The following is a 25,254-nucleotide window of genomic DNA, read 5'->3' as shown; positions in this document are numbered from 1 at the left end:
GTTGAACGCAGGGAAACTATCTATTTCAGCATACTTAAAGTAACTGAGTAGCAGCTGAAATGTGTGGGTGCAAACGAATTGTAGCTTGGAAAGACGCATAAAAACGGGGGCTGCAGAGAGAGGTGAGCACGTCAGAGCAGCGCTGTGCCCGCCCGTACAGCAGCACACCCCTGCAACTCCAGTTCCAGCGGATCCAACGCCCTCTCCTGGCCTCCTCTGGCACTGCAGACACACAGTACACAGGCACACACAGAAGATAAAAGTAAGTAATTCCTTAAAAAAGTTTTTTTTTTCTTTGCTGGGAGAAGTGGCCACTTCCGTGCTGTGTGTGTCTGTGGCTGTTCTGCCTGTGCATGTGTGAGCCTGAGGCCTGCGTTGAGTGTCCTCAGTTGCTCACACCTTACCTTCTGAGACCGAGTCTCTCGCTGAGCCAAGACTGACCGGCCAGCCAGATGTCGTGATGCTTCCTCCTTGCCTCTGCCGCCCTAGCTTTGGATGTCAGGTCGGGTGTGTCACACTGAACCGGACTTTTCACATGGGTACCGGGGAGCTCAACTCCAGGTTTCCTTGTCTGGCAAGGACTTTACCCACTGAGCTTTCCCTCACTCTTAGGCCAGGGCGAGCACTTTTGTTGGGGTTCTCCAGAAACAGCAGCTCCACTGTGGCTGATTCCCAACCTTAACAGTTTTGAGGAGAGCCTGTTCCCAACACAGGGAGAGTCACAGGGAAATGCTTATCGTCCCCCCCCCCCCCCAGGTTAAACCAGATAGCTTCTTTCACACTTCGGGCTCCCTTCGAGGAACTTTTTTCTAAAAGTACCAACTCTATAGCAACATCACTTGCGCACCAAACACCGAGGCCCAGTCATGCTCCACGTTACATGATCCCACTCAGGTAGAGCCGGAAGGCCTTTGTGGCCTGTGTGATCTGAGAAGTGAATGGCAGTGTTCTCACAGTTGTATCTACTCTAAGGACAGTTACAACTGGGAAGCCTGTTCCCACACATGACTGTCAAGAAGGAAGAAAAGCGCGCAGAACATACCAATGGCAGGCCCTCCTTGCCTCTTCTCTTCCAAGATGGCCGCCAGGTCTTTGTGAGCGGGCTTATGCTGACAGGGCGGTGGCTGCTCCAACTCTGGGCTTTTCACTTTCAAAAGCTGATTTGCTTTCTTAATCTTCTGACTATATTGCCTTGCCATCATAAAGACCCTGCTCTTGGTCTTATCTGTGGCTTCCATGCCAGGGTCAGGGCTTTCTGGGTCTGTCTGGGGCAGGCTGCAGTTGGTCAGGTCATAGGGACTGTCCACAGGAGGTACTTCACTGGCCAGAGAAAGTTGGTTAAGACTCAAGAAGGAGCCTTCTGTAGAAATCAGGTCCTCATCAAGGGAGCAGCTGGCCCTGCTGGCTCTCACAACCCTGCCTTTCCCAGGTGTGAGGAAAGCCTGACTCTCAGGAAGGGACAGCATGGACGCAGCGTGGCCTGAGTCTCTCTCTCTGCTTGGTTCACAGGTGCTCTCAACACACAGCCTCTCTGGTGCATCATCTTTGCTCACGGGAAATGCTGCGAGGAGACGGTCTCTTGCTTTGTCTTCATTTTTCTTGATGTAATTTTCCAAGTCATTCCAGATTTCATCTACTTCTTCAGACAATTTGTCCGACAGAGCCTTATCTGCAATAGGCAGGTTACAGCGGGGCGAGTCATACAACAAACTCAAATAATCAGTATTGGAGGGTCCCTGGTGGTAAGGCACATCGTCTTCACCGAACTGCAGGCTGTCCTGGGAGACAAATGGCCTCAGGCTGTCGCAGCAGGCAAAGTCAGCTTCCAGACCCAGGAAGGTGCTCCTTTTGGGCTGCTGAAGGCTGCTGCATTTCAACGACGGCATGTCTGGAAGTCCTATGGTGTCATAGATGTTTTCTTCCACTTCCTGGAGTTCATGCATGCTTTGGTTAGATGCCTCCTGGCCACTGGGAGCTGCCTCTGTCTTGGGGTAGAGAGAGCCTATACTGTGGCTAGCCTGCCTCTTTGAGAAGGCTAGTTCTGGGGTGCTCTTGGGGCGAACAGGGTCTCTTGGTGATTTGAGGAGAGAGGAATCAGCCTCACCCCGCTTAGCAACCATTAACTTCAAGTCTTCAAAACTTATGTTATCATAGACGTGGTCTATATCATCAATTGTCAGCTCTACAGATGACCCAAAGGAAGTCATCCCTCCCTGGTCTCCCGGTTGAGGGCCGTTCTGCAGTTCTCTCCTGGGACAGCACTGAGCGCCGTCGCTGTCCCTAATTCTCCCTCCAGGAGGACATGCATTGCTTTCACCGGCACTGCTGGCCCGTCGGACAATCCTGTGACCAGAGCTGGAGATCTCTGCGGGCTCAATCAGTCCCAGGTGCCAGCTGCAAGGGCGACTCGAAGAGTTCTCTTCACACAACCTGGTAGAATTGAGATCGGAGGAAGAAAAGGACGGGATGAACATCTGGTAATCATCGTCGTCTTCCTCGTTGTCCTGCGGAGACCGGCGGCTGGGAAACAGGGGCTGCCTGCTGTGGTGGCCTGTCCAGAGGCCCCTGCTGCCGCCTTCCCCACGAAGCATGCCGAACATGGCAGTGCTGCCTGGCTGGCTGTCCCTCTGCGCAGGAGAGGCTGCCACAGAACTCAGCTGGGAAGAACTCTCCACTCTAGAAACCTGAAGGAGACAGACACAAAGCAACTGGATTATTGTGTCACTGGGGGACATCACCTAAGTGGCTAGACTGCCACATCCTTAAAGAAAATGATCAGTAGACATTGTGGGTTTTTAATGAGTTGAAAAGCATGTCAGATCTTTAAAAAAAACCATGCAGAAAGGGGAGGGATATTCCTGGTAAGCTGATGTCATACTCCAAGGGCTTCCTTAAACTTGAGGCTCACTGTGACCCTGACCTTGATTTATAGATTCCAGGCAAGGAGGCTTTGTTACAGAAGTTGAACCCACTATTAAGATAATGGTATCTTAATGTTTGTTTTCAAAATATATTTAATTCCTGGTTATCTGTTTGGAAGTAAAAATGTGGGCTACCATCGTTTCTAATCAGATAAACAAGGGAACATTTTGTCACCTTGATGGAGCCTGGCTATCTAGAGAAATCCCGTCTCCTAATGACAGCACCGTGACAAACGTGTCCTAAATGCAGCAGAACTCCGCTCCCGCATGTAACGGTGTGTACGGTGAGCAGGCTGGCCCTGGGGCTTGCGAAGGGAACAGCAGAGAGGAGCGGAGAGCACCCTGGCACTATTCTGTACCACGAGCTGAAGTAGTCGAGGCTGTGCCAACTAAATAGGACCTTGGTGAGACACTTCCTGACTAAGGCACTGTGAGTAACCTATTGGGAATGTCAAATTACCTAGAACTCTTTATCACTTGTCTGTCTGTTTACCAGGAAAGGAAGAAAACAGTCTTTCGTCTTGATAATAATTTCGTAAGTAGGAAGCCAGGTCCTGCTAATGTTAAGCAGCTAGCAAGGATTGTTTATAAATGGCAGAAACACATTTGGAGCCAGGGCTTGACCCCAGGTTATGTACTATGATAATATAATTTTTCAAGATGCTTAACATGATATCTGGCAAAAGACAAATATACCACAAGTGATAGCTATTATCAAATTAATAATTACCCAAAATTGCAAGGAAAAGCAGAAGGGAAAATGGTCACCTTGGCCAAGAAAAGACTTACATGCTGTGACCAACCCTACATTGACCACATCCTAATCTCAGAACTTCATCAGGTTTCCGAATGACATATTGGACACAATGTTCCAGCTTTGAAAATCCTGCTGTCTTCATTCATTTTAGGTGCAATCAAGGCACACAGACATACCCGCTGTACCAGGAAGAGGACTACAGTTCTAGCTTTCTACAGACCATACCTGCTGTACCAGGAGGAGGACTTAGTTTTAGCTTTCTTTCTTTTGAGACTGTTTTCACTATGTTGCCCAGGTTGATCTTAAACTCCTGGATTCATGCACTCTTTCTGCCTCAGTTTCCTACGTAGCAGGGATTCTGTTCTCCTGCACCCACCTTAGGGCCATATTCTTCAGAAGGTTACCTTGGCCTGCTTCAGGAAGGGAGCTAGGCCCAGGTCAGGTGTTGGCGTTAACAGAGGTGAGGGGCATTGTGAGACGTGCATGCTAGCTTTATGCAAGGGTTACTTCGGTGGGGGGGTGGGGGGGTGGAGAGTGGGGGGTGGGGTGGGGGGTGGGTGGGGGTGGGGGGATGGGGTGGGTGGGGGCGGGGGTGGGAGTGGGGGTGTAACGGCTTCTGAGGAGAGGGGTGAGCCACAGGATAGGTAGAATTGCCTGAACTGCAACAGATGGAGTGGGGAGGGGCACACCGAAAAGAACCGGTTTCCACTTAAATCAAGTATAAATGGCCAAAAATGCAAAGTGAGCAAGAGTGTCAAGATGTAAAGTAAACACTGGCACTTCAGGCTGGGGCTGAGACCAGTGAGGCAGGCCCTCCAGAAGAAGTGTGGCTCTGCTCACCTTCTGGATATCCTGCGCAGTTTCTGAAAAATAAACAAACATGCGTGAAGGCTGAGAATTTAAAATGTGTCTCCTATCTAGGGAAGCACTCATATTTTTACATGGCTTATAGACACCTTGCTAATAACTGGAGCTCAATAGCTTCAGGTCTTTTGGGTCCAGTTTTCAAGAATGCCTCTCGCTTATCTGTCCTATAGCCTCTACCATGGCAGAACCACTTTATTATGGGCTGGAGCTGTCTGCTGTATCCATGAGCGCTACAGTTCATGGTAAATAGTTTCCAAATCTTCCTAACAAAAACATGAAAAAGAATGCCCAGGCTATAGGCCACGAGAGTCCCCCGAAGACTTGAGAAGGCCCTTGTTGAGTTTTAGGCATTTTGGAGGTTTTAAATGAAGATGAGGTCTTTATCCAGGAGGTCTTCTTGGCCGTGTCATGAAGAGGAATTTATGTAGGTATCTTCGAGATACCTCAATAACACATATTTCACCTTAAAATTGTTGAGTTATGTAAGCTTATAAAAGCTCCACAAATTTCTCCCCCTAGACCAGCGGTCCTTAACCTTTCTAATGCTGTGACCCTTTAATACAGTTCCTCAGTTGCGGGTCCCCAACCATAAAATTATTTTCATTGTTACTTCATAACTGTAATTTTGCTAATGTTGTGAATTATAATGTGAATATTTTTGGAGACAGAGGTCCGGCAAAGGGGTCACGACCCACAGGTTGAAAAGCACTGTTGTAGAAGTTTTGGTTGTTTCTGCAGCTAATAGTCTACACCTGGAGGACAGGAGCCACACCAGGTACCAGAGCACATGAATAAGAGTTGACCTTTGAAAATATAGACCTCCGTCATGCCAAGGCCCGGCCCCACTTGTGAAGAGTACAGAGTTCTAGTCACAATTGTTGACACATCTGTATGGGCCTAGAGGTCAGATTGTTGGGTCAAAGGCAAATGACCACTTTGAACTTAAATGGGCGTTACCAATTTTTGCTCAGGACATTCATAAAAATTTAGCCTCCCATCAGCAGTTTTGCAGTGCCTTTTGGTCAAATTCATAGCTCCATTTCTCTCATTTAAATGAATGGCTTTTCCATTACTGATACAGAGGACTTTTTAAACTTTAAATGTTATTGGCTCGTTATTTCTTCTACAAGGCTAGGGCATATGTATATAGATATACAGCATATATATTACATGTATGTTTAAGGGTCCTTTTCTTCTTGTTTTTGTTGATAGCATTTCTATGCTAAATGTTAGTTTTATGTCCATCAGATACATTGCAAATAACTTGCATCAGTTGGTTGTTTTGCAACAGGACAGTTTTGCTTATAGAAACATTTAATCTTCCTGTAATCAGGCTATCTATCAAACTCACCAACCTACAATGCACTTAACGCACAAATTTCTTCCATATGGTTTGAATACAAATGAATGGTTTTGCAACTCTATTTTGGACTTACCACTGGTCTTCAACACTTTGTGTGATCTCGAGGAAGGTTCTAAGGGGAGAGCAAAGCCGGCGTCATTTGCAAATCAATACTTTCTCTCATAAATAAATTAGTAGTTTATTGACATTTTAAGAGACCTAGAAATGTTTCTTTTTTGCTTTTGACTGGCTTTCATGCCATCTTAGGCTGGCCTTGAACTCACTATGTAGCTGAGTATGACCTTGAACTTCCAGTCTTCCTGCCTCCATTTCCTGAGCACAGAGATTACAGACAGAAAGATTACAGGCGTGAGCCCCTTCTGTGTGGAGCAGGGAAGGAACCCAGGGCTTTGTGCCTATTAGACTCACACACTGTCAATGAAGCAACATCCCTGGCCTTGCACTGCAAAAATGCTCTGTCCGATTTGCCCAAATTCTCAGTGCTCAGAGACACTTAGGTGCAAGCAATTCGCGCAGCTGAAGCGGTCTGATAAACTGTAAAGGGTCAGGAGTTACATGGAAGAAGGGCGGGTGCTGCTCTGCCAGCCCATCAAACAGCGGAACAACTCCCCGGCTCCAGCTGCAGCCTCTCTGCCGGTAACTGGCAATTTCACAGCCTAGGCTGCACACCTTACTCACGCCGTGGATCCTGCCAACTCTGTCTCAATCTGAGCCCACTTCTTCCTCTTGAACTTTCACCTGTATTTGCTACCAGCTTGTCAATGACTTTTCCCACCCAGGCCAGTGACCACGGTGACATTGTCAGCCTACACAGCTTTAGTGAGCTGCCCAGTCGCCAGCCTGCAGCATCATTTCTCCTCGAGACAGGCATGGCTGCTGCACACGGGGTTTCCTTTGCAAAGCAGCATCCATGCTAAGCCAGGCTTAGCACAGCCTGCTAAGCCCTCATGGTCAGGCTCCTGCCTTCTACGCCCCTCTACCCTCATCTTTTTCCACTGTGCCTTGCCCTCTGCTATCTCAGCTCCATCCCTCCCTCCAGCCATTGGAGGTGCTGACAGTGACTGTCTGTCCTGGGGCCTCTTGGCTCAAGTCCTATAGGGTTCTGCGTGGATGACTCCAGCTCCACCTGCCTTCGTCTCCCTTCCTACCAGGGCATCAGTCTCCGGCTCTGTGAAGTCTCTCTCCTTCCTGGAATCTCTTTCTCTTCCATCTTTCCACTCTCTTTTCCATCCACATCTACCAAAGCTTTATCAAAGAGACTGGTGTTGATCCAGAAGGCCTCTCTCACAGTGAGGGTCTAATAGAAATCCTAGGTGCTGTCTACCCTGGCATTCCTTGAGGTGGACTTAGTAAATACTCCTTTCTATAAAACCAAGATCTGAGTGCTAAGAGAATGCTACATGGCATCTGATTTATGAAACACATACCAAAATGTTAGCCTTGAATATGCTGTGTGTGTCATTCACAAGGTATACTTTTCGCCAGAAACAGGAAACAGGGCTAAAGGGGGTACTCGCCAATGGTGAGATTCCATATAAAGCAAAAGCAGTTGGTGGGTTTTCTCTCTCCCTCTCTGACACAGGGTCTCACTGTGGAGCTCTGTCTGGCCCAGAACTTACTATGTAGATCAGGCTGGCATCCAACTCACTGAGGTCTGTCTGCCTCCGCCTGGGACAAAAGGCATGTACCATCATACCTGGCTGGTTGGCATGTTTTGTATTCACTGGGAGATAATTATGTCTAGAGGTGTTTAAAGAAAGGCGAGAGGTTTCTTTTTATTTGTTGGCTTTTGTTTTGTTATCTTTTTTTAGGGTGACCACCAAGCAGACAGAAAATTCCCAAGTCAGAAAGTGCCCACTTCCGGCTTCCCTCAGCACCACAGTCTGCTGAGGACACCCCGCTTACCTGATTTCCGTCTCTGCCGATAAGGTGCGGGACCTTCTTTGGAGCCGCACGGCGTCTTCATCTCTCCCTCAGGACTGTAGCAGAAGCCTGGATGGTCTGAAGAGGAAGTGCAGGAGTGAGTGAGGGTGGGGGACCATGCAGCGGGCTGCAGTTCCCAATTCTCACGTGATAAAGGCTCTTGTAAATAATCAAAAGCGACTGTTAAAAAATGGGTGGGTAAACATGGATAAATGCACTGCAGTGCCTTTTCTTCTCTCTCTCTCTCTCTCTCTCTCTCTCTGTGTGTGCGTGTGGTAGAGGTGACAGGAAGAGTCCTCCACAGAGGCAGATCTGCCGGTGTTAGGACTTGCAGAAACCTGGAAGTTGGCTAGCCATTGAGCACTGCACATGGAAACCAGGAGAATCAAAGAAGAAACAAACCAGTGTCTTAGGAAGTGATGATTGTCTACTCCAGCTGCTAAGCCGGAGTGACCAGCTGCTAGTGTCTTATACATGACCTTTCACGAGCTTTGAAGTAGAGGATTGGATACACACAAACAGACGACAGCATCTCAAGGAATGCTAAGGAAACAACAGCAAACTTACGGATGGCATCCATTTCAAGAATTGCTTGCTTGGCCTGAAAGTGAGAAAATGTAGGTACAATTCAGTGTTTTTAAAAAAATTCTGTTTCTTTTTTAAACTACCAAGCGTGGCAGAGGTGTTATCTCACTTGTTAAATGGATTTTAGGAAACTTTCTAAGAATCCCTCACTATTTATTTTAGGTACTAATACATGGTTCTAGAGATGGAGAGACTATCATGGGGACAGCAGATGCTGTCGCTGGGTACAATACAGCAAAGACTTGACGGCTAGCTTAATGGTCACATGGACAATTTAGACTCACCTGTGAAGAGTCTCAATGAAAGACTGTCTAGCACAGTGGTTCTCAACCTTCCTAATGCTGTGACCTTTTAATTCAGTTCCTCATGCTGTGGTGATCCCCAGCCATAACATTATTTTTGTTGCTGTTTCATAACTGTAATTTTGCAACTGTTATGAGTCATAATGAAAATATCTGATATGCAACCCCTGTGACAGAGTTATTATTTGGCCCCAAAAGGGGTCTTGGCCCACAGGTTGAGAACCGCTGGTCTGGATTAAGTTGGCCTGTGGGCACATCTGGAGGGGGATTATCTTAATATTGTTAATTGTTGTGGGAAGATCGATTGGTATGGGTCAAAGCCCTGGGGTTGTGTCTTAATTTGTATCAGAGACAGTGAGTTCAGTAGCAGGCCTACAGGTATGAATTTACCTCTGCTCTTGACTTCTGATGTGGTGGCTGCAAGCTCCTGCCTTGATGTCCCTGTTATGCTGGAGTGTAACCTGGAACTATGAGCTGAAACAAACCCTTCCTCCCCGAGCTGGTTCTTTCCTCACGGTACCACAGCAGCAGAAACGAAGCAAGAACAAGACTGTGACAGCCAAGTCTTTTACAGGGACCCCGCGTCGATATAGAGCCTGCACATGTGTTCTTTTAAACTTTATTGTTTTTTAAAGATTTTTATTATTTATACAGTATTCTGTCTGCATACCAGAAGAGAGCACCAGATCTCACAATAGATTGTTATGAGCCACCATGTGGTTGCTGGGAACTGAACTCAAGACCTTTGAACGAACAGCCAGTGTTCTTAACCTCTGAACCATCTCTCCTGCAAACTTTAAATCACCTCTAGCTTACGCATAACACTCAACAGGTAAATGCCTTATAGATTGCTTTACACTGTATTGTTTAGGTGAGTAAAAAACAAAAACAAAACCCAGCCCAGTGCATATATGGACAGCTGCAGTCCAGTTATGTCCCCAGGTGACCCAAGGTGCAGTTCTCACTTCTGAGGATACACATTCCTAACTGAGCTGGAAAAACCGGATCCACCTTTCCCAGTGCCTTTAGGCTCGCCTGACAGGCTCAGGCATGGATCCCATCTCTACCCTTCCCGGCAACGGAGCCTGATGCCTCGAGGCTTCTGCTCTCCACACACTTGGCAGTTCTACCCAGTATCCTTCAGGGTTTGTAGTGACTGTCGTCATGTCTTGCTAGTGCTTAAAAAGAGGTAAGCTAAATTGTCTCAATCCATCATTTTGCCAGTTGATTGGGGGCGGGGATCAGTTGAGGTGACGTTTCTTGCTTTCCAGTGCTTTTTACCTTTTCCCCAGGGGTAATGTAATTTAATCTACATACAGTATGTTATAATAACTAAAATGATTTTGTTTTTAATTTGCTGCAATCTGTAATAATATCATGCAAAACTATTTGGGCTGAGTGCTAATCACATGTAATAAAAAAATAAAGATGGAGGCACAGACAGAAGAAAAACCATTAACAGTCACTTTAATTTTGAGAAAGTAGCTGCCTATTTCATACACTTATCTTTTATTTTATATTTGGCACTTGAGGTTACTAGGTGGAATTAATTTCAAACACAAATGACAGTTTAATCTCTGGAAAGTAGCTTTCTAGTCCTATGTTAATATTTAAAATGTAAAAGCTCTTACTTAACTTTTTGCCCAATTAATTTGGCTGAGTTTATATACTATGTATATAAATGGGGCGTATGTTGAGTTCCAAGAAATTCTCTTAGCAAAATTAATCCATAAGGCTTAATCCCCTGAAGTCTTGTAAATCATTTCCAAAAGAATTCTTTCCATGTCCACTAGGTGGCAGCCAAGGGCCACCAGGGAAGTAGAGAGCGAGGGTGGAAGCCGGCAGTATTCAGTGAACCACCAACAGCTGTGTTGACATTAGAAGCCCGTGTTCACGTCTTGTTGTTTAAAGTGTCCCATTATACATTTGTTTGATTTCATAGAAATAAATATATTTTGAAAGCTTTAAGAAAACAATTGAATAGTCTTGATGAAAGATCTTAAAAAAAAAAAAAAAAACACCCTTCATTTAATAATTCCTTAAATAGGGCAAAAAATCGCTTTTAACATTATAGTGGATAAAGTATAAAAGTAAGTTTGTTTTCATTCCTAGTGGGGGAAAGATGGTTTAGAGGCTCCTTGCAGCCAGATGACTTGGGTTTGAATCTGAATTTGGCCATGTGCTAGTTATAAAACTTAAACAATTGGCTTCCTGCTTCTGAACCCCTGGTTTTATTTTCTCTAACATTTGAAGAACATGATCCATCTCCAAGGTATTTTACTGAGTGTGGAGTGAGAGTACAGTGTAATTCTTGCCATGTAATGTGTTCAATAAATAGTTAATTAAAATCCATTTTGGATTCTAAATGGACTAATAACTTGGGTGAAAAGAATGACTTTATTATGGCTGTATCAATTGTTTTAGGCATCAAGTGAAACGCCCCACAAATATGTAGAAGAGGACAAGCAAGTAAGCTGTTTCATTTGGTAATTGCCTATAATTGCCTTTCAGAATCTTGTTAAGCAATTTTCCCAGAATTCTTGTAAACGGTGGGTGGGGCATATCAAAGACATGGTGCCATCCTGCAGAAGGGCATGGCTTCTGAGTAACTGAGAGATGTCAATCACTGCTATGCATGAGTTCCCTGTATCCCACAACGGTTGACGAAATGGAACTCACACTTCAGTCCAAGCACACACCTCTGCCTATCCATTTCCTGAACGTAAACCATTTACTGGCACAGCTCCTACAGACCGGTCTGGGAATCTTCTCAAAACACGTAGAAGGCAAGCTGACTGTACTGGGCTCTCCAGTGTGTCTTAGCACTCAGGAGGCTGAGGTTGGGGTAGGGGTGGGGATTCCAAATCCAAGGTTATATAGTGAGAAGCAACCAACCAACGAATGTCAAAGGTAAATTTCTCCTTTCCCAGAATTCCTCCTGATTTTTCCCATCCAGTAGCACTCTTATGACTCTGATCCCATTTTCTGTTCTTCTTCTGTTCTCTTGGTCCCATCATGGATATCCCTCCATCCTCACTGATGGCTACTCACCTCTTCATTTTAGTCTTTTGCTCCTTTATCTCTAACAACTGTTTCTCCTTGGCTCCACAGTACCAACGTGGAAGGCAATAAGCTCATCCTAGAGCCTGGACACACCAGGATTACCCTGTCTTCCAGGTAGGGTACCAGGACCAGTCCCCAGCTACAGACTCCACATTTCTCTCTGAACCAGCTGGCCACAGACCAGAAGTCTCTTTTCCACTCTGCCTGGCGTCACAGTCACCACAGCTACAGGCTCATAAGCAAGCACCCTTCTCCTCGCTGTGGGAACCACCTGTCCCCCAGCTCCAGCCCCCCACCCCCCACAGAGGAACGCATGGGGCCATAGTTCCTTATGACAGTTTCCATATTGCTAGGTGGTTTGTCATGATGCCATCACACTGATCCCTGCAGCAGCCACAGGCGGGTCTCTGGAGCCTTGCGGAAAGGGCCTGAGTCACCCTGCGTGACCGTTCTCTTCAGCACTGAGTCCGACCCTCTCCACTTTCACATCCCAACCCCATCCCTGCTTCATCCCTGATGTCTTCATCACTCACACCAGCGTCTGCACCCCACCACGGTTTCCTAATTCACCTCAGTGTTCCCCTGCCATGTCTCTTCATTACTTACCCTAGCTCGGGAAACATGCTTTCAACTCTTTCTACCATTCCATACTAAAGAGGGCCCCTTCCTTCCACCTCCCCCAACAAATGGCCTTCTTCATCCCTGTTGCCTCCTGGTCTTCCCAGACAGATCACTAGCCTATTCCACATTTTCACCCCATAGCAAGCCTGGCTTTGATTGTGTTGCTCTCTAAACTGCACCTTTTTGAACTTTGTGGGAAAAAAAAGAGTCCCCAGCCAGCCTGTTTCTAATTCCTTTCAACCCACAGCAAATACTCTGAGTTCCAACTCCACACTCTGTGCCTGCTTTTCTGCTCCCCTCTCCTTCCTTTTCAGGTACCCCCTCCAGGTCTTCCAAGTGCCCCTCCCCCAGCAGGTGACTAGCTGGGATTCCCAAGAGTCCTTGTTTCCTTTCTGCATTCTTGTGGGCCACCCCATCAACCCCAGGGCTTCACCCACTGCCTCTCCTAATCCTGGGCTGCCAGAACCTGAATTTCCACCTCCACCCGCCCGGCCAGATGCTACTCTGCTCCCACCTAACCGGTTTGGCCTCCTCCGTGAGCTGGTTAACTCCCAACCTGGAGCACTTCCTGCAACTCAGACACAATCCCAGAGGGTGGCGTCTGTTTCCTTTGCCTGGGTGACCCGTCTTGCATCTGGGGCACCCTGTGCTGCATTCCATGGACTACTCGGCCGACTTCCACTTCCCCGGGCCCCACGCCTGCCCTATGTTCTGGCCCTCGAGTCCCAGCGCCAGCTGTGTTTGGCGAGCAGGGTGTCACTCCTGTTTTTGTTTACTTTGTTGTCTTAGCCTGGTTTCCCCTCCCTCTCCCCAGCTTCGTAAGAACATTCCTCATCATCCTTCAAGAAAGCAGGGGGCATTTTCCTTCCTGTCCTCACTGGCCAGAGCGGAACACTTTGTCCTCCACCCCCCTCCCTGCCCCGGCCACCTGGCTTTCAGCACTATTGTCTCCCCACATCCAGCAAACAGATCTGGGTTAGGCGGGCAGCTGGCTCTCTCCTGGCAAATTCCTTCCCCGCCAAACTGGGCTTGGCTTCCCGCTGTTCCCAAGGGACCTTACACAGCCACGTGAGACTGAGGGCTCTTGGTCGGGGTGTGGGGGGTGTCCCAGAAGTTTCTGTTAGTTTTCTGAGCTTCCTTATGGGCTTTAACTTTTTTTCCCTTTAATCCTCAAGGAGTTAAAAAAAAAAAAAAAAAAGAAAAGAAAAGAAAAAGAGCAGTTACCAACATTGGCTCCATAGCCCAAAATGTAAATCTCTGGTGGGTGTCATTGCTCCTTTTTATCTATCTGTCTATGTCAACGTAACCTGGGAAATGCCTTTCTGTAGACAGGGTTTTGTGTGACTCCCCCTGACAGCCTCCTGAGTGCTGGGATTCAGGCTCCCCTGTGAAGCTATGCCTTGCTTCCTGCCAGACTCTTCACTAGTGCCTGGGCCCTCTCGGCGTTCTGGTATGCTGACTGGCGTACCTTAGCTGGGATCTTCGCCGCATGGTTCTCCAGAATCAGTCTCTTCAGGTGCAGGACCCAGAGGCGTTTGTCTTGTTGGGATTTGGCCTACAGGGTGAGGTTTAAAAGGTAAGACATGAGGCGACCTAGAGATGGTGGCTGCACCGCTCTCCCCTGCAGGCCTCTTCTATGTGGGGGGCTGGGGGCGGCCCACCTGTTACCTGAACTGTGTGCTGAAGCTTGGGGTTCTTGTAGTGGAAGACACTGAAGCTGAGCGGCTCCTTTGGTATGACCTCCACCAGCATGAGGTTGCCGCACTGCAGGGAGAGCACAGCAGGTAAGCGCACTGCTAAGGAACCTCTGCGAGGGCGCCACAAGCCACCCTGGGCCTTACAGCCACCTGAGGAGGACCCACCAGGATATGAGCTTTGTACATAAAGGTGTCGTCTCTCTTCTTTGTGATGAGCAGCAACTTGTCCAGGAGAAAGAGCGTCCTCTCGTTCTTCGCCCTCTGGATGCGGAAGGTTCCCTCAAGCACCAGCTCCCCGTAGCTGGTGAGGTCTGGTCCCTTCCAGTTAGTTAGCAAGCTCTGGATCTCCTGAGAAAAGGAGAATTTCCCTGAATTAAACACCAGGCAAACTGCAGGTATCTGTCATTGAACTCAAGGATGGTGACTGACAAATCATATTCATGAGGGTTAACCGAAATGAATCAGAGTTTTAGCTGCTGACTTGCTAGCTGCTCATTGTCGGTCCTGAATGGTCCAGAGTCACGGCTGGCGGCGGCAGCTACACCCTTCAAAAGTGCCAGAGGAGGTCAGCACACTGGCACCATCGGAGATGGGTCCTTTTCTAACCTTTCTCTTCCTCTCCTCTGTGGATTAAAAACCTCCAGTGTTCAACTTAAGAAAATTCTTCTCCAAACTGAGTCCATACTATACAGAGTAAATTTTATTGGCTACAAACAGAAATGGCAGAGATGGGATAAAGTTTGAGACAGGGTCTGATTTAGTGCTGTCCTCAGAATGTCATGCAGATTGACACCGTATGAAAAATTAGCTGTTCAGCCATTTTTGACTCTACTAAAGACGTCTGGCATAGTTGTAAAAAGGAACACTTGGATAATTAAACTTTTTGTTAATGCTGGGAAAACAACAGTAACATAACCTGGAAAAACAGAACGTTGTCTTCTGACTTTTGACAGGCAGCGACATCACACCAAACTCTGGTCGCCTAATTTTCTTATAATTTATGAGGGGAAAAAAATGCGCCCTTCCCTGAGTTGAGTTGTCGGTGGATTCACTCTGCATCTTTCTCTCTCACTTGGAAGGTCACAAACAAGACTAGAATTAGCTGCTGGGTCATGTGCAGCTAATTTTAAAGAAAGACTAATATATTTTTATTCTCTGCGTTTGAGTGCTTTGGTACATCTGTGCTCCTGTTTGCATCATGCAGGGCCTGCTGTCACGGAGCCAGAAGATGGCGTGGGAGCTGAACAACTGTGACCCTCTATCTGGGTGGGACTGAACCTGGATCCCTGCAGGAGCAGCAGCTGCCCCTGACCACGAAACCCTCTCCCCAGCTCCCCCTTTTAAGTGGCTCATTTTTTGAGGGGTCTAGGACATAATCAAAAGTTCCTGAGAGGGAAAAACGTTCTTGAGAATTTAGGATTCATGATGTTGGTGCTGGACGGAACTTAGCAGACCCGTCACCTGGCTGTCATAACTGACAGTTGAAGAGACTAAAACAATGTGCTTGAGACTCATGTCTCAACTGAAATGCAAAGGAGCTGCTCCAGGCTCCAGTCTCCCAACTCAGTCACCTGCCCCATGAGTACCCTTACACTGTACCACAGGTTCGCATAAACTAGTGAGGGAGAAATAGGGGCTGGAGTCCCAACACTCGGGGAGGCAGAGACACAAGGATCCCTGTGAGTCTGAGGCCAGACCTGTGTATAGGGACAGTTCCAGGTCAGTCAGGGATACACAGAGAAACCCTGTCTCAAATCCTTAAGTATTTTAGAGCAAATTGTTTTCAGCAAGAACCACTGGTTTATAATGATATAAGATAGAGCCTTGTGAGACTCATATTTATTCAGGCTCATCAAAGGAGCTATAAGAAAACTATTAGTTTAAAAGTGACCGAGTTTGTCCTATGTTGCTACCTAACCACTGGGCAGCATGATCCACGTCCTACCCCGTCTTCGGGGAAAACTGGTGAGGACCAACAAAGAGGGGTTCCGCTGGTGCAGGCTTGACGGTACGGTTTGGAAGGCGGCGGTCTGCCGGAGCACCGGCTGGGCGCGGCCGCCCGGCTGTGTGCTCACCTGTAGGCGGATGGCGTGCTCGTGCTTCCGTTTCATGTCATTGATGTGCCAGGCCACTCGCTGCATCGTGTCTATGGCGTCTAGCACGACGTCATAGCCTTCTGTGTCCCTGTCAAGGTGGTTCTCTATTTCCTAAAAACAGACAGACAGAAATCTTATTAGATCTTTATGTTGTCAGTGAAGCAAGTGGCTTCTTTAGGTATAGTTACATATATATATATGTATAAAACTATACCTATATATGTGTATATATACACACACATATATATACATACATATATACATATGTGTTATTTATGTATCACCATAATTCCTTAAGTTTAAGAGATAATTTTACCATAACTACACACCACAAAAATCCCAGAATGGGCAGGAATAATGAAAGTATATTACAGTCCCTGTACAAAGGCATAATCCCTGCATTAACCATGCAGAGATACTGTATCTGCAGTGGTCGCCAGCATAAGAGAGGGCTTAGTAATAATACAGTTCTCATTCTCAAAGACAAAAATCTTTTAAAAATACATTACATAGGCAGGCAGTGGTGGTGCCCGCCTTTAATCCCAGTACTCAGGACGAAGGCGGAGGTGGAGGAGGAGAAGGTGGAGCCTCTGAGAGTTCTGTGAGTTTGAGGCCAGCCTGGTATAAAGAGCAAGTTTCAGGATAGCCAAAGCTACACAGAGAAACCCTGTCTCAAAAAAGCCAACCAAGTAAGCAAGCAACCAAACAAAAACCACACACACACAAACATTACTTAAACGTATCTAGGGGACACGCTGCTTAAAGCTTAGCGATAGAGCCTGTTCAGGATATATAGGCCCTGGGTTTGACCCTCAGCTCTCAGCACCAGAGAGGGGAGGAAGGAAAGAAGGGAGGGAAGGAGGGAGGCAGGGAGAGAAAGAGAGAGAGATGGTGTCCGCTTTTGTGAGGTCGTTCAGTGTTAAGGGGATCAGAGCATTCAAGGTTCAAGAAGCGTCCTCTGACTGTCAGGACAATTTGTATTATCATAAGTTTCATAATCCCAAGGAGGGAGGAGAGGGCACAACCCCTGTTAGGATTCTTTACTGCTTCCACGTCTCCTGGACCCGGATGATTCTCAGTAGATGGCCCGGTCATTTGCTCTTTTCATCTTCTCCGATGTGCCTAACAGATGGGTGGTATAGAAAATTCTTTTTCCCATTTTGGTACTAGGAACCAAATTTAGGGCCAGACAAGTGTTCTATCATTGAGCTAGATCTCCAGCCTCAATACATGCTTAATTTGAAGCAACACCGTCTTAAAAACAGCAATCTTACATTAGTAAATGAGCTCCCCCATCCATGGGTCCCACATTCACTGCTTTAGACAGCGGTAGACTGAGAATAGCCATATTTACCAGAGGCTAGCTGAAGCTACAGCGATCATATTTTTTGGAAACAATGCTAAAAAGTCTCTACATACTAAATGCAGATCTATTCCCTAAGCAATATAATAGCTATACAAACACAGCACTTACTTTATGCTAAATATAACCTAGAGGTGACTTAGAGCCTAATGTATGGGTGAAAGTATGTAAATTATTTTGCAAATCATTCTCTTGTTTTATTATTTTAAAAAGCATAGTTCACTACAGCATTCTATGCTATTCTTATAAGGGATTTGAGTAGCCACAGAGTTCAGCATTTGGAGGGACCTGGAATTGGTCCTCTGCAGATACTAAAGGATGTAGTATTGACAGCAGGAAAAACTTGCTCATTAGATGCTTTATTACACCTGTCATACATAATTCTCGAAAAGGCAGTGGCTGGAGCTTTGGTATAATCCTGAGGCTTCTTCCCATTACTTTAAGGCAACACTGTTAAAAACTGAGTATTCAAGTTTTCAGCAAGCTTGACCATGGGCAGAATCTGCATTTTCTTTCCAAACTCTCAGGCCCAGCTGCTGCCATGTCCTAGGAAACTGTGCTATAAAACCAAGGTCTGGGTGACACTCTTCTTTTAGTTTAAGAGACTTTTCTGCTTTTCAGTACCTAGACAGAAGTTCAGGGGATATCCCTGTGAGGATGCGTGTGGGATCAGCTCTTGGTTGCTGTGAATTTTGGAGGGAGATTCCAAACTACACGTAAAAGCAAAAATATTTCAAATGCAACAAGAAGTCGATCTGGGATTAATTCAGTTAACATCCCCCCTTTCCTTCATTAATAGTCATTTATAAACACCAATTAAGTTTTGTACAGATCTTGATTACTCACAAGAGCTGAGATCTTGGATTTTTCTTGATGGCTATAAGATTCTCAAGAAGATTCATGTCCTATATGTCACAGTGACACAGTTTAGCAGAGATGTATTCTGGGGTAGGTGTTACTTTTTCAGCAATTATCTGGACCCTGATTTAGCAAACTTATCCCACTAAATCTAGAAGGTCCTTAGGGTTAACTTAAAAATGAGGGAACTATTTCCAGTGTGTTTTCTTAAGATGACAGATGAGTCTCCTAGGATGAGCTACTTAAGCAAGAAGACGAAGAAATTTTTGGTAAAAATTTACATATGTGAACTCAGCAGGCCAGAAATGATTGCCCAAGTTAGAAACCTAGAATCATTTCATAAGACACACTATACACAGTCAATGGTCACGCTGCCCTGAACATGCCTGATCTTGTCTGAGCCTGGAAGCGAGACAGGGTTGGGCCTGATTAGTACCTGTATGCTGATAAAGTGGGGCTCCAGATTAAAATTCCTTTATTTAAAATATTTATTTGATTATTGACTGATTAGTTGGTTGGCTGAAGTAAGGGCTTATGTAGCACAGGCAGGCCTCAAACCTTCTGTCTAGCTGAAGATGATACCGAAGCTTCTATCCTGCTTCTGCTTCTAACACCCCTTCAGAAAAAGATTATTTTTGTTTTTTAACATTTCATGTCCATTATTATTATTATCTGTAACAAGCATCAAATCAAGAAACCCGTGAGAGAGCAAAGGATTGGAGAGCAGACCTGCACGCCCGTCTGTAGGCTGCCCTCCCCCGGGGGAGAGGCTCCCGTCGGACCAGCCTGGTCACTCCTGCCTAGGCCCTCCTGAAGGAGGCCTCGGCAAACAGAGATGGGCCATGGAAGTGAGGGGGTAGTCCGAAAGCAAGGACAGGCCAGCAGGGACCCCACATACTGATTCTCCTCTAGATAGAGGTGGGCAGGCAGGTCACAGCTCAAATACTGAGCAGCCAGAAAAAGGAGATGGCGACAAACAGGAAGGGGAATCTTTCCAGCTGGAGGCCCCGTGGCCCTGTCCCTGATCCATACCCGCTCCCTCCGGAAAGGATCCTGGGTATTGAACATGGTGATGAAAAAGCCAACACCAACCGAGAAGTGAGAGCCCCCGGGATCACCGGATGGCTGGAACCCCCCTCTGCTCTCTGGAGCTGTTCCTTGGCCCTGAGGGTGGAGTTTTCAATCTGGGGTCCTAGGGCTTCTGGCTCCCTCGCCCATAGAGAGGGACCTTCTCCCGGCTGATGCCGGCTTTACACATCGGGCACTCCTGCTGGTCTGGCGATGTCTCCAGCCACCGGTGAAGACAGGGCCAACAATACCGGTGGCCGCACACGCTGACCACAGCCCCTGAGCCATCTCCAGACATACGCTACATTCAGGTCCCGCCCGCCCCACCCCGCCCTGCTCAGGGGTTCGGCCCCTTGGGGGGCATCCTCTTCCTCTGCTGCTGCCATGGCTGGTTCTGCTTCACCCCATGTATTAGTGTTCCCAGGCACACACACGGAACACACGCAACCACACACGCAACCACACACGCGCTCATGCCCTAACCAGGAAAAGGTTCTTAATTTAGTATACAAAATAACAAATTACAGACGCCACCCCATTTCTATTGAGTGGCCACAGGCCACAGTGGAAGTAGCCCTTAGAACCTGGAGGCAGACAGCCTGGCCTCGGAGCTCCACTCCTGAAGCCTGACGCTCTGCCTTGCCCCCACTGCAAAGCAAAGCAAGTCCTACTCGCAGAATGGGAATTATCTTCAACAGAGCTTTCTCCATCTTTGCACATTTCAGTAGAGGATGAGAGCTGAGAATCTTAGCTTTACATCCAACTTGTTTGGGACTCCTCCTTGAGTTTCATACAAGCAGTAGAAACCGACAGAAAAGGCAGAGAGCCAGAAGTGAGGCTAAGATCCGCTCAGAGCTCCTTCATGGCCCTGTGCATCTACCCACCCCCTTTAGAGCACTTTCTCTTTTCTCTCACGAAAGGGCCGATATATGGCAGACACTGCTCCCTCCCGGCTGCTACAGAACTGGGCCTCGTGGAAATTAAACAAAACAGGACAATGAATCCGCTTTTCATTTAGATGCTTGTTCCCTGCCTGAAATGGACCCTGTCTAGCCCCTCCCCAGCCCTGTCGCTATCCAAGTTCAAGTTAATCTTTCATCTTGGCTGTCATCAGTGGGGCTGTAGCCCTAGCATCTTTGAGGAATCTCTAAGAAAATCAGTCAGTTGTGAAGCATGAATGTAGAAAATGCTTCCATATGAGCACAGCATTTTCTGGTGTTACCCCCGCCCCCAAATTTAATATACACAACCCAAACCCTTGGCAAGTAAGTGCTATAGCCCAGGCCGAGACTCACGTGTAGAAGGAGGTGATATTTGAGAATCCGCTGAACTGGTTTTAGGAGATAGGACCCGAGGGGCAGTGAGTGTTTCAGAGTTTCCTGGCGCTCCCGGAAGAACTTGGCCAGTATCTTGTTCCTCATGCACTCAGTTAGCACGGCCACAGACCTGCAAGGGAAACACACGCTTTTCATCACCATGGCACCATGTTTTTCATGGGCGTTTGAGGTCTGAATACCAATCTCGGTAGAAATGTCCTAAAATGGGCTGGGTAGCCACATTCTAGCTAGCTCCTGGCTAGAATGCTTTGGGCCAAGTTTAAAAAAGGTATCCCTTCGGATGGGCTGAGTTAGGAAAGGAACCCGACTTCAGAAATATAGTACCATGGGCGCAGGCTTCAAGGGCACACAGGCCCATACCAACATAGTATATAGCTTGGCAAAAGACATCTATGTTGAATTTTAGCCCCTCCATATGCCACATCCAGCTGTGTTTGTATACGAATCATGTTGCACATCTGGACTCAGTTTCCACAGGTCAGGTGATAAAGCATCCGTGGACTAAGACAGAACAGTTCCTTTTTAGCACATTCTTGGCCTTCCATCAGGGCATTAGTCACCCATCCTCCCTGGTGGTTCGTGAAGCGTGCCTGCTCTACCCACCCGCCTCCCTCTCTAGTGTTTTCTCATTTCTCACTGCAGGACATTAGAAAAGGGGCCTCGTGTCCCTTCTGCAGCCCTCAGGGTAACACATAGCTCCTGTGTGTCTTAAAGCAGCAGCTGAAACACCAAGCTAGCTAATAGGATTGGATATCACACACGTGTGCAAATTAAAATCCTGATGTGGTACAACTGGAATGTGGGCAGAAACCACTTTATTCTTTTTTTCTCCCCAAGTCCGTGCCATGTCTTCAGGATTAACTGAGATAATCAGATGAAGCCAAACATCAAAATGAGACTCCTTGGAAAGCCGTTAAGTGAAAGTCTTGTAATTAAGCTGTTAGAATCCCCTTGTGCCAACTGCTTTAGAAAATAGCCGTTCGAGCCGATTTATTTCTCCCTTGAGTCCTGATTGTCAAACTCTGCATGTGTGATCTGGGCATTTCTCTGAAGTCCTTTGGAGTTAGGTGCCGTCATTCAGTAGCCTGGTGGATGACCGGCAGCCCAAGCTCTTGCTCAAGATTGGAATCTGCTACAAAGAGGGCCACACACTCTGTGTTCCCGGAAATCTCAGGAATGGCTCAGGCAGAGGCAGACAATGGCTGACCTCCTTTGTACCTGTCCCTCGGGGAAGGAGGGAGTGACCTGTGTCTCTTCACAGTGAAATCACTGGGTGTGACTGGTATGAAGAAAGAAGTCACCTGCCAAGGTGCCAGTCACATTTAGGATCACCACCCTGCGTCTCAGGTAGGAAGAAAAAACTTGGTACTCTTGGTTTGCTAAGACAGGGAGATAGGACTCTCAAGTCTCAGAGGCACAGAAAAATTTCGTTGTGGCTACTAAAGCCACACACTGAGAAAGTACTGGATGTGCCTTCTTCCTTAAGAACATCCTTCTGTTAATGCCGGTTTCTTTAAAGTCAGACTCAAAATCAAAACACACACTCTCCAAAAAACTGTCCTTAACTATCCTCACTGGGTCTATTTCTCGTTACTTTGTGTCTTCAAATTCCACTGCATATTACTGAGTCTATTCCATATTAATTCCCATTTAGGTATCTAATCTCCTCTACTATACTATTTCATTAATGTATTTAGTGGGTTCTGCCCCTCTAGAGCATACAAGCTGCCTGAAGGCTGGAGAGCTGGTTACAATTCCTGCCAATCGGCACTAAGCATGGAATAGCGCAGCATGGATGACAAATTCTTAACATCCTTCTCGCGCAAATGAGTTGGTTTTCCCAGGATCCCCAAATGGCCCATCGTGGTAAATCATAGTGCCTCATTGGCAAGTCAGTAGAACCTTCTGCATGTGTGACTTGGAAAAAGTGTCTAGATGAGGTTACATCTTTGGTTAATATGTTCATAGTGAAATGCACACACACAGACCCTCCCAAGCCAGCCCCTCTGTCCACCAGACCCAGCACCTTGCTGATTGGTCAGTCTGAACATCTTCCCTTTTGCTTGGGAAGAATTTCTGGGGAAAGGCTGTGACTTGGCTCTTTGGTTCCTCTGTTGCATGACATTTTGGCATAAGGACCACGAGATTTAGTTGGGGCATTTTATAGTTCACACTGTCAGAAAGAAAAGATGCTTAAGTGCAGCCTGCAAACTCTGGGTATGGGATGAGGATTATGGCAACACTTGAATAGGAACGTGTTTTTTTTTTGTTTGTTTGTTTTGTTTTGTTTTGTTTTAAACAGAGACCTGGGAAAGGCATGGCCGTTCTTCCAAATGAATAACCATAGTCTCATATCTTGATCACTGCTTACAGGAGACGAACATTTTACAATGGCGGGTAGTTGTTAAAAGTAATCCTGAATGTCAGGCTTCTTGCCACACACTAGTCTTTCTAGTTGGGGGTGTCTGTCCGTTTTCCCTTCTGCAGCCACAAGGATCCTACTGTATACTGTATTCCTGGAGACCATGTCTGCCAAGATTGACAAGAATGTGCTAGTCACCCTGGCCCTCCTGGCTGGGTTGCAGGAGTCTGGCAGTCACCGCTTCACAACCAAGCTCCGAAACTTTATAAAGATATGGTGATGGGTGGCCTGAGGCTGGAGCAACTTGGTTGATAGCCTCACTGGGCCATCCATCAGCTACGGGATCCTTGTGGAGTCCATTGGTCATGACCCTTAGCAGGCTCACCCATAGACTGGGAAGAAGGAAGGGGCAGTGGTAGGTCTGCATCTGATGAGGCTTCACTGGGTTCCTGGCACTGGAGTGGATGTCCTGGGTTCCTTTAATCCTCGAGAATCTCTGCATCGCTGTGAATCACTGTGAATGTTTAATTCAACATTTGGTTTTATACCTTTCAACACTGTTCAGGAGTCAAATGCTCAATACATGTCTTGTAGAGAACACAGAAAGGTCTAGAATTGTAGGCAGTTGTCTTCCAGCTCTTGCTGCTCAGTGGTCAGTACATGTCCAGGCTCCTCCTTGAACTGACCTCCTGCCACTGATCTTGGAAACAAGCAAAACAGAGCCAACAGCTGGGGGAGGCCGGAGGCTCCCCTTCCTCACACTGGCTTCTCATGCTCTGTCCTTTCTGAACTTAATAAAACTTGGAAATCTCATAAAGTTCACCAAGCAAAACCAGAACAAGATTTTCTCCCCAGCTGGGTTACATGAACTCATTCTCAAAATGTGGCACACATAAAGAAAAGACTAACAGAGAAATGGCCCGATACAACAATGTGGATGTGTCCATTTTCCTTCAGAGATATGCAGTGGCATTCCCGGTCTTATTCAGGATCTTCCATGAATTTTTTCCTGCTCCAGCTTCACAGTGCATGCCAGTCCAACGGCATCAACCAATGCCTGAGATGCCCACAGCTTGTTCTCAGCACCTTTGCATTTCCATGGTCTTCAGCACTTGCCAGCCAGGCATACAGTGCCCGAAATGGCATCTAGGACTCGAAACAACATGAAACAGAGAAGAAACCCGCTCCTTTTCAAGACATACCTTGGGTAGTTGGTGCAATACTGAGTATAAATGTGGAACTCTTCACTCTACAAAGAAACAGAAGAGACTCCCATGAGCCCCAAAGCACAGACAACAACACTCAGCAACAACACAAGAAATAGTGATGAGACTTTTATCATTCCAATCATAGTGGTCCACCCCCTGAGCCTGTGTGGCCACCATCCATGCCCACTGAGCTCACATAGGTCCAACAAACACTCTGAATACCTGTTATATCCCAGTGAATCTGAAGAGGAACAGGAAGAGGATGGAAATAAAATTTCTGCCCCAAGGTGCTTATGGTCACTCTGGTGGGCATGTGTGAGTCAGGGAAATATAAGTAGGTTGGTTATATTTAGACATCACACGGTAAGACTGTGTTGGCGTTTGCATGGGAGACCAGAAAACTCCTGGATACCCTCAAGCCTGGCATACGGAGCTGTCTCTGCCCATGGCCATTCCTGCTCATCTCACTGCATGGCCCCTGGGCCTGCCTTGAGAGAGAATCCAGGCTGTGCGTCTCCCCGGCAGCCTCCCTTGAGCTCTGGGTTGGCTCGGCAGTTTCTTGTTGTGAACGTCCACCACACACAGCACCCATCTGTCTGGGAGCAGTGGCCAAGCGATGCTGACATCTGTCTATCTGTCTGGCTCACAGTCACCAGGGCAGAGTTCGCGTTGTGTCTTCCTGTTAGTTAATCGTGCCTATTGACCCCTCTCTCCTTCTGTACATCACATGAAAACTAAAGTCTACTCACCTGCGTACATCTACCACAGCAGCCATGTCTCAAAAGCAATAAAGGTTTGACTAACAAATGGACCTATCTACCCCTGTCCTCCAATCTCCACTTTCGAGGTATACTAGCTCTTCA

The 25,254-nt window shown here is 46.9% G+C and overlaps 1 protein-coding gene and 1 pseudogene across 1 annotated transcript in view; both read right to left on the bottom strand.

Moving 5' to 3' along the window:
• Positions 1-25,254, bottom strand: part of Plekhg1 (pleckstrin homology and RhoGEF domain containing G1) — a 134,182-nt gene that overhangs the window by 8,418 nt on the left and 100,510 nt on the right. The window contains exons 4-14 of the mRNA XM_055615864.1: positions 24,386-24,432; positions 20,780-20,930; positions 16,175-16,306; positions 14,265-14,447; positions 14,071-14,166; positions 13,871-13,957; positions 8,399-8,432; positions 7,814-7,909; positions 5,982-6,020; positions 4,519-4,541; positions 1,043-2,684 (exon numbers count right to left, since the gene is read on the bottom strand). Of these exons, the coding sequence (XP_055471839.1) occupies positions 1,043-2,684; positions 4,519-4,541; positions 5,982-6,020; positions 7,814-7,909; positions 8,399-8,432; positions 13,871-13,957; positions 14,071-14,166; positions 14,265-14,447; positions 16,175-16,306; positions 20,780-20,930; positions 24,386-24,432 (2,530 nt within the window). The remainder of the gene's footprint in view (positions 1-1,042; positions 2,685-4,518; positions 4,542-5,981; positions 6,021-7,813; positions 7,910-8,398; positions 8,433-13,870; positions 13,958-14,070; positions 14,167-14,264; positions 14,448-16,174; positions 16,307-20,779; positions 20,931-24,385; positions 24,433-25,254) is intronic.
• LOC129683338 (E3 ubiquitin-protein ligase RNF5-like) lies at positions 19,355-19,870 on the bottom strand (annotated as a pseudogene).

The sequence above is a fragment of the Psammomys obesus genome, unplaced genomic scaffold (assembly GCF_907164565.1).
Source record: "Psammomys obesus unplaced genomic scaffold, mPsaObe1.curated_primary_1811, whole genome shotgun sequence".
Lineage (NCBI taxonomy): Eukaryota > Metazoa > Chordata > Mammalia > Rodentia > Muridae > Psammomys > Psammomys obesus.
Note: the sequence above shows the minus strand (reverse complement) of the source record. Positions and strands in the feature narration are given on the sequence as shown.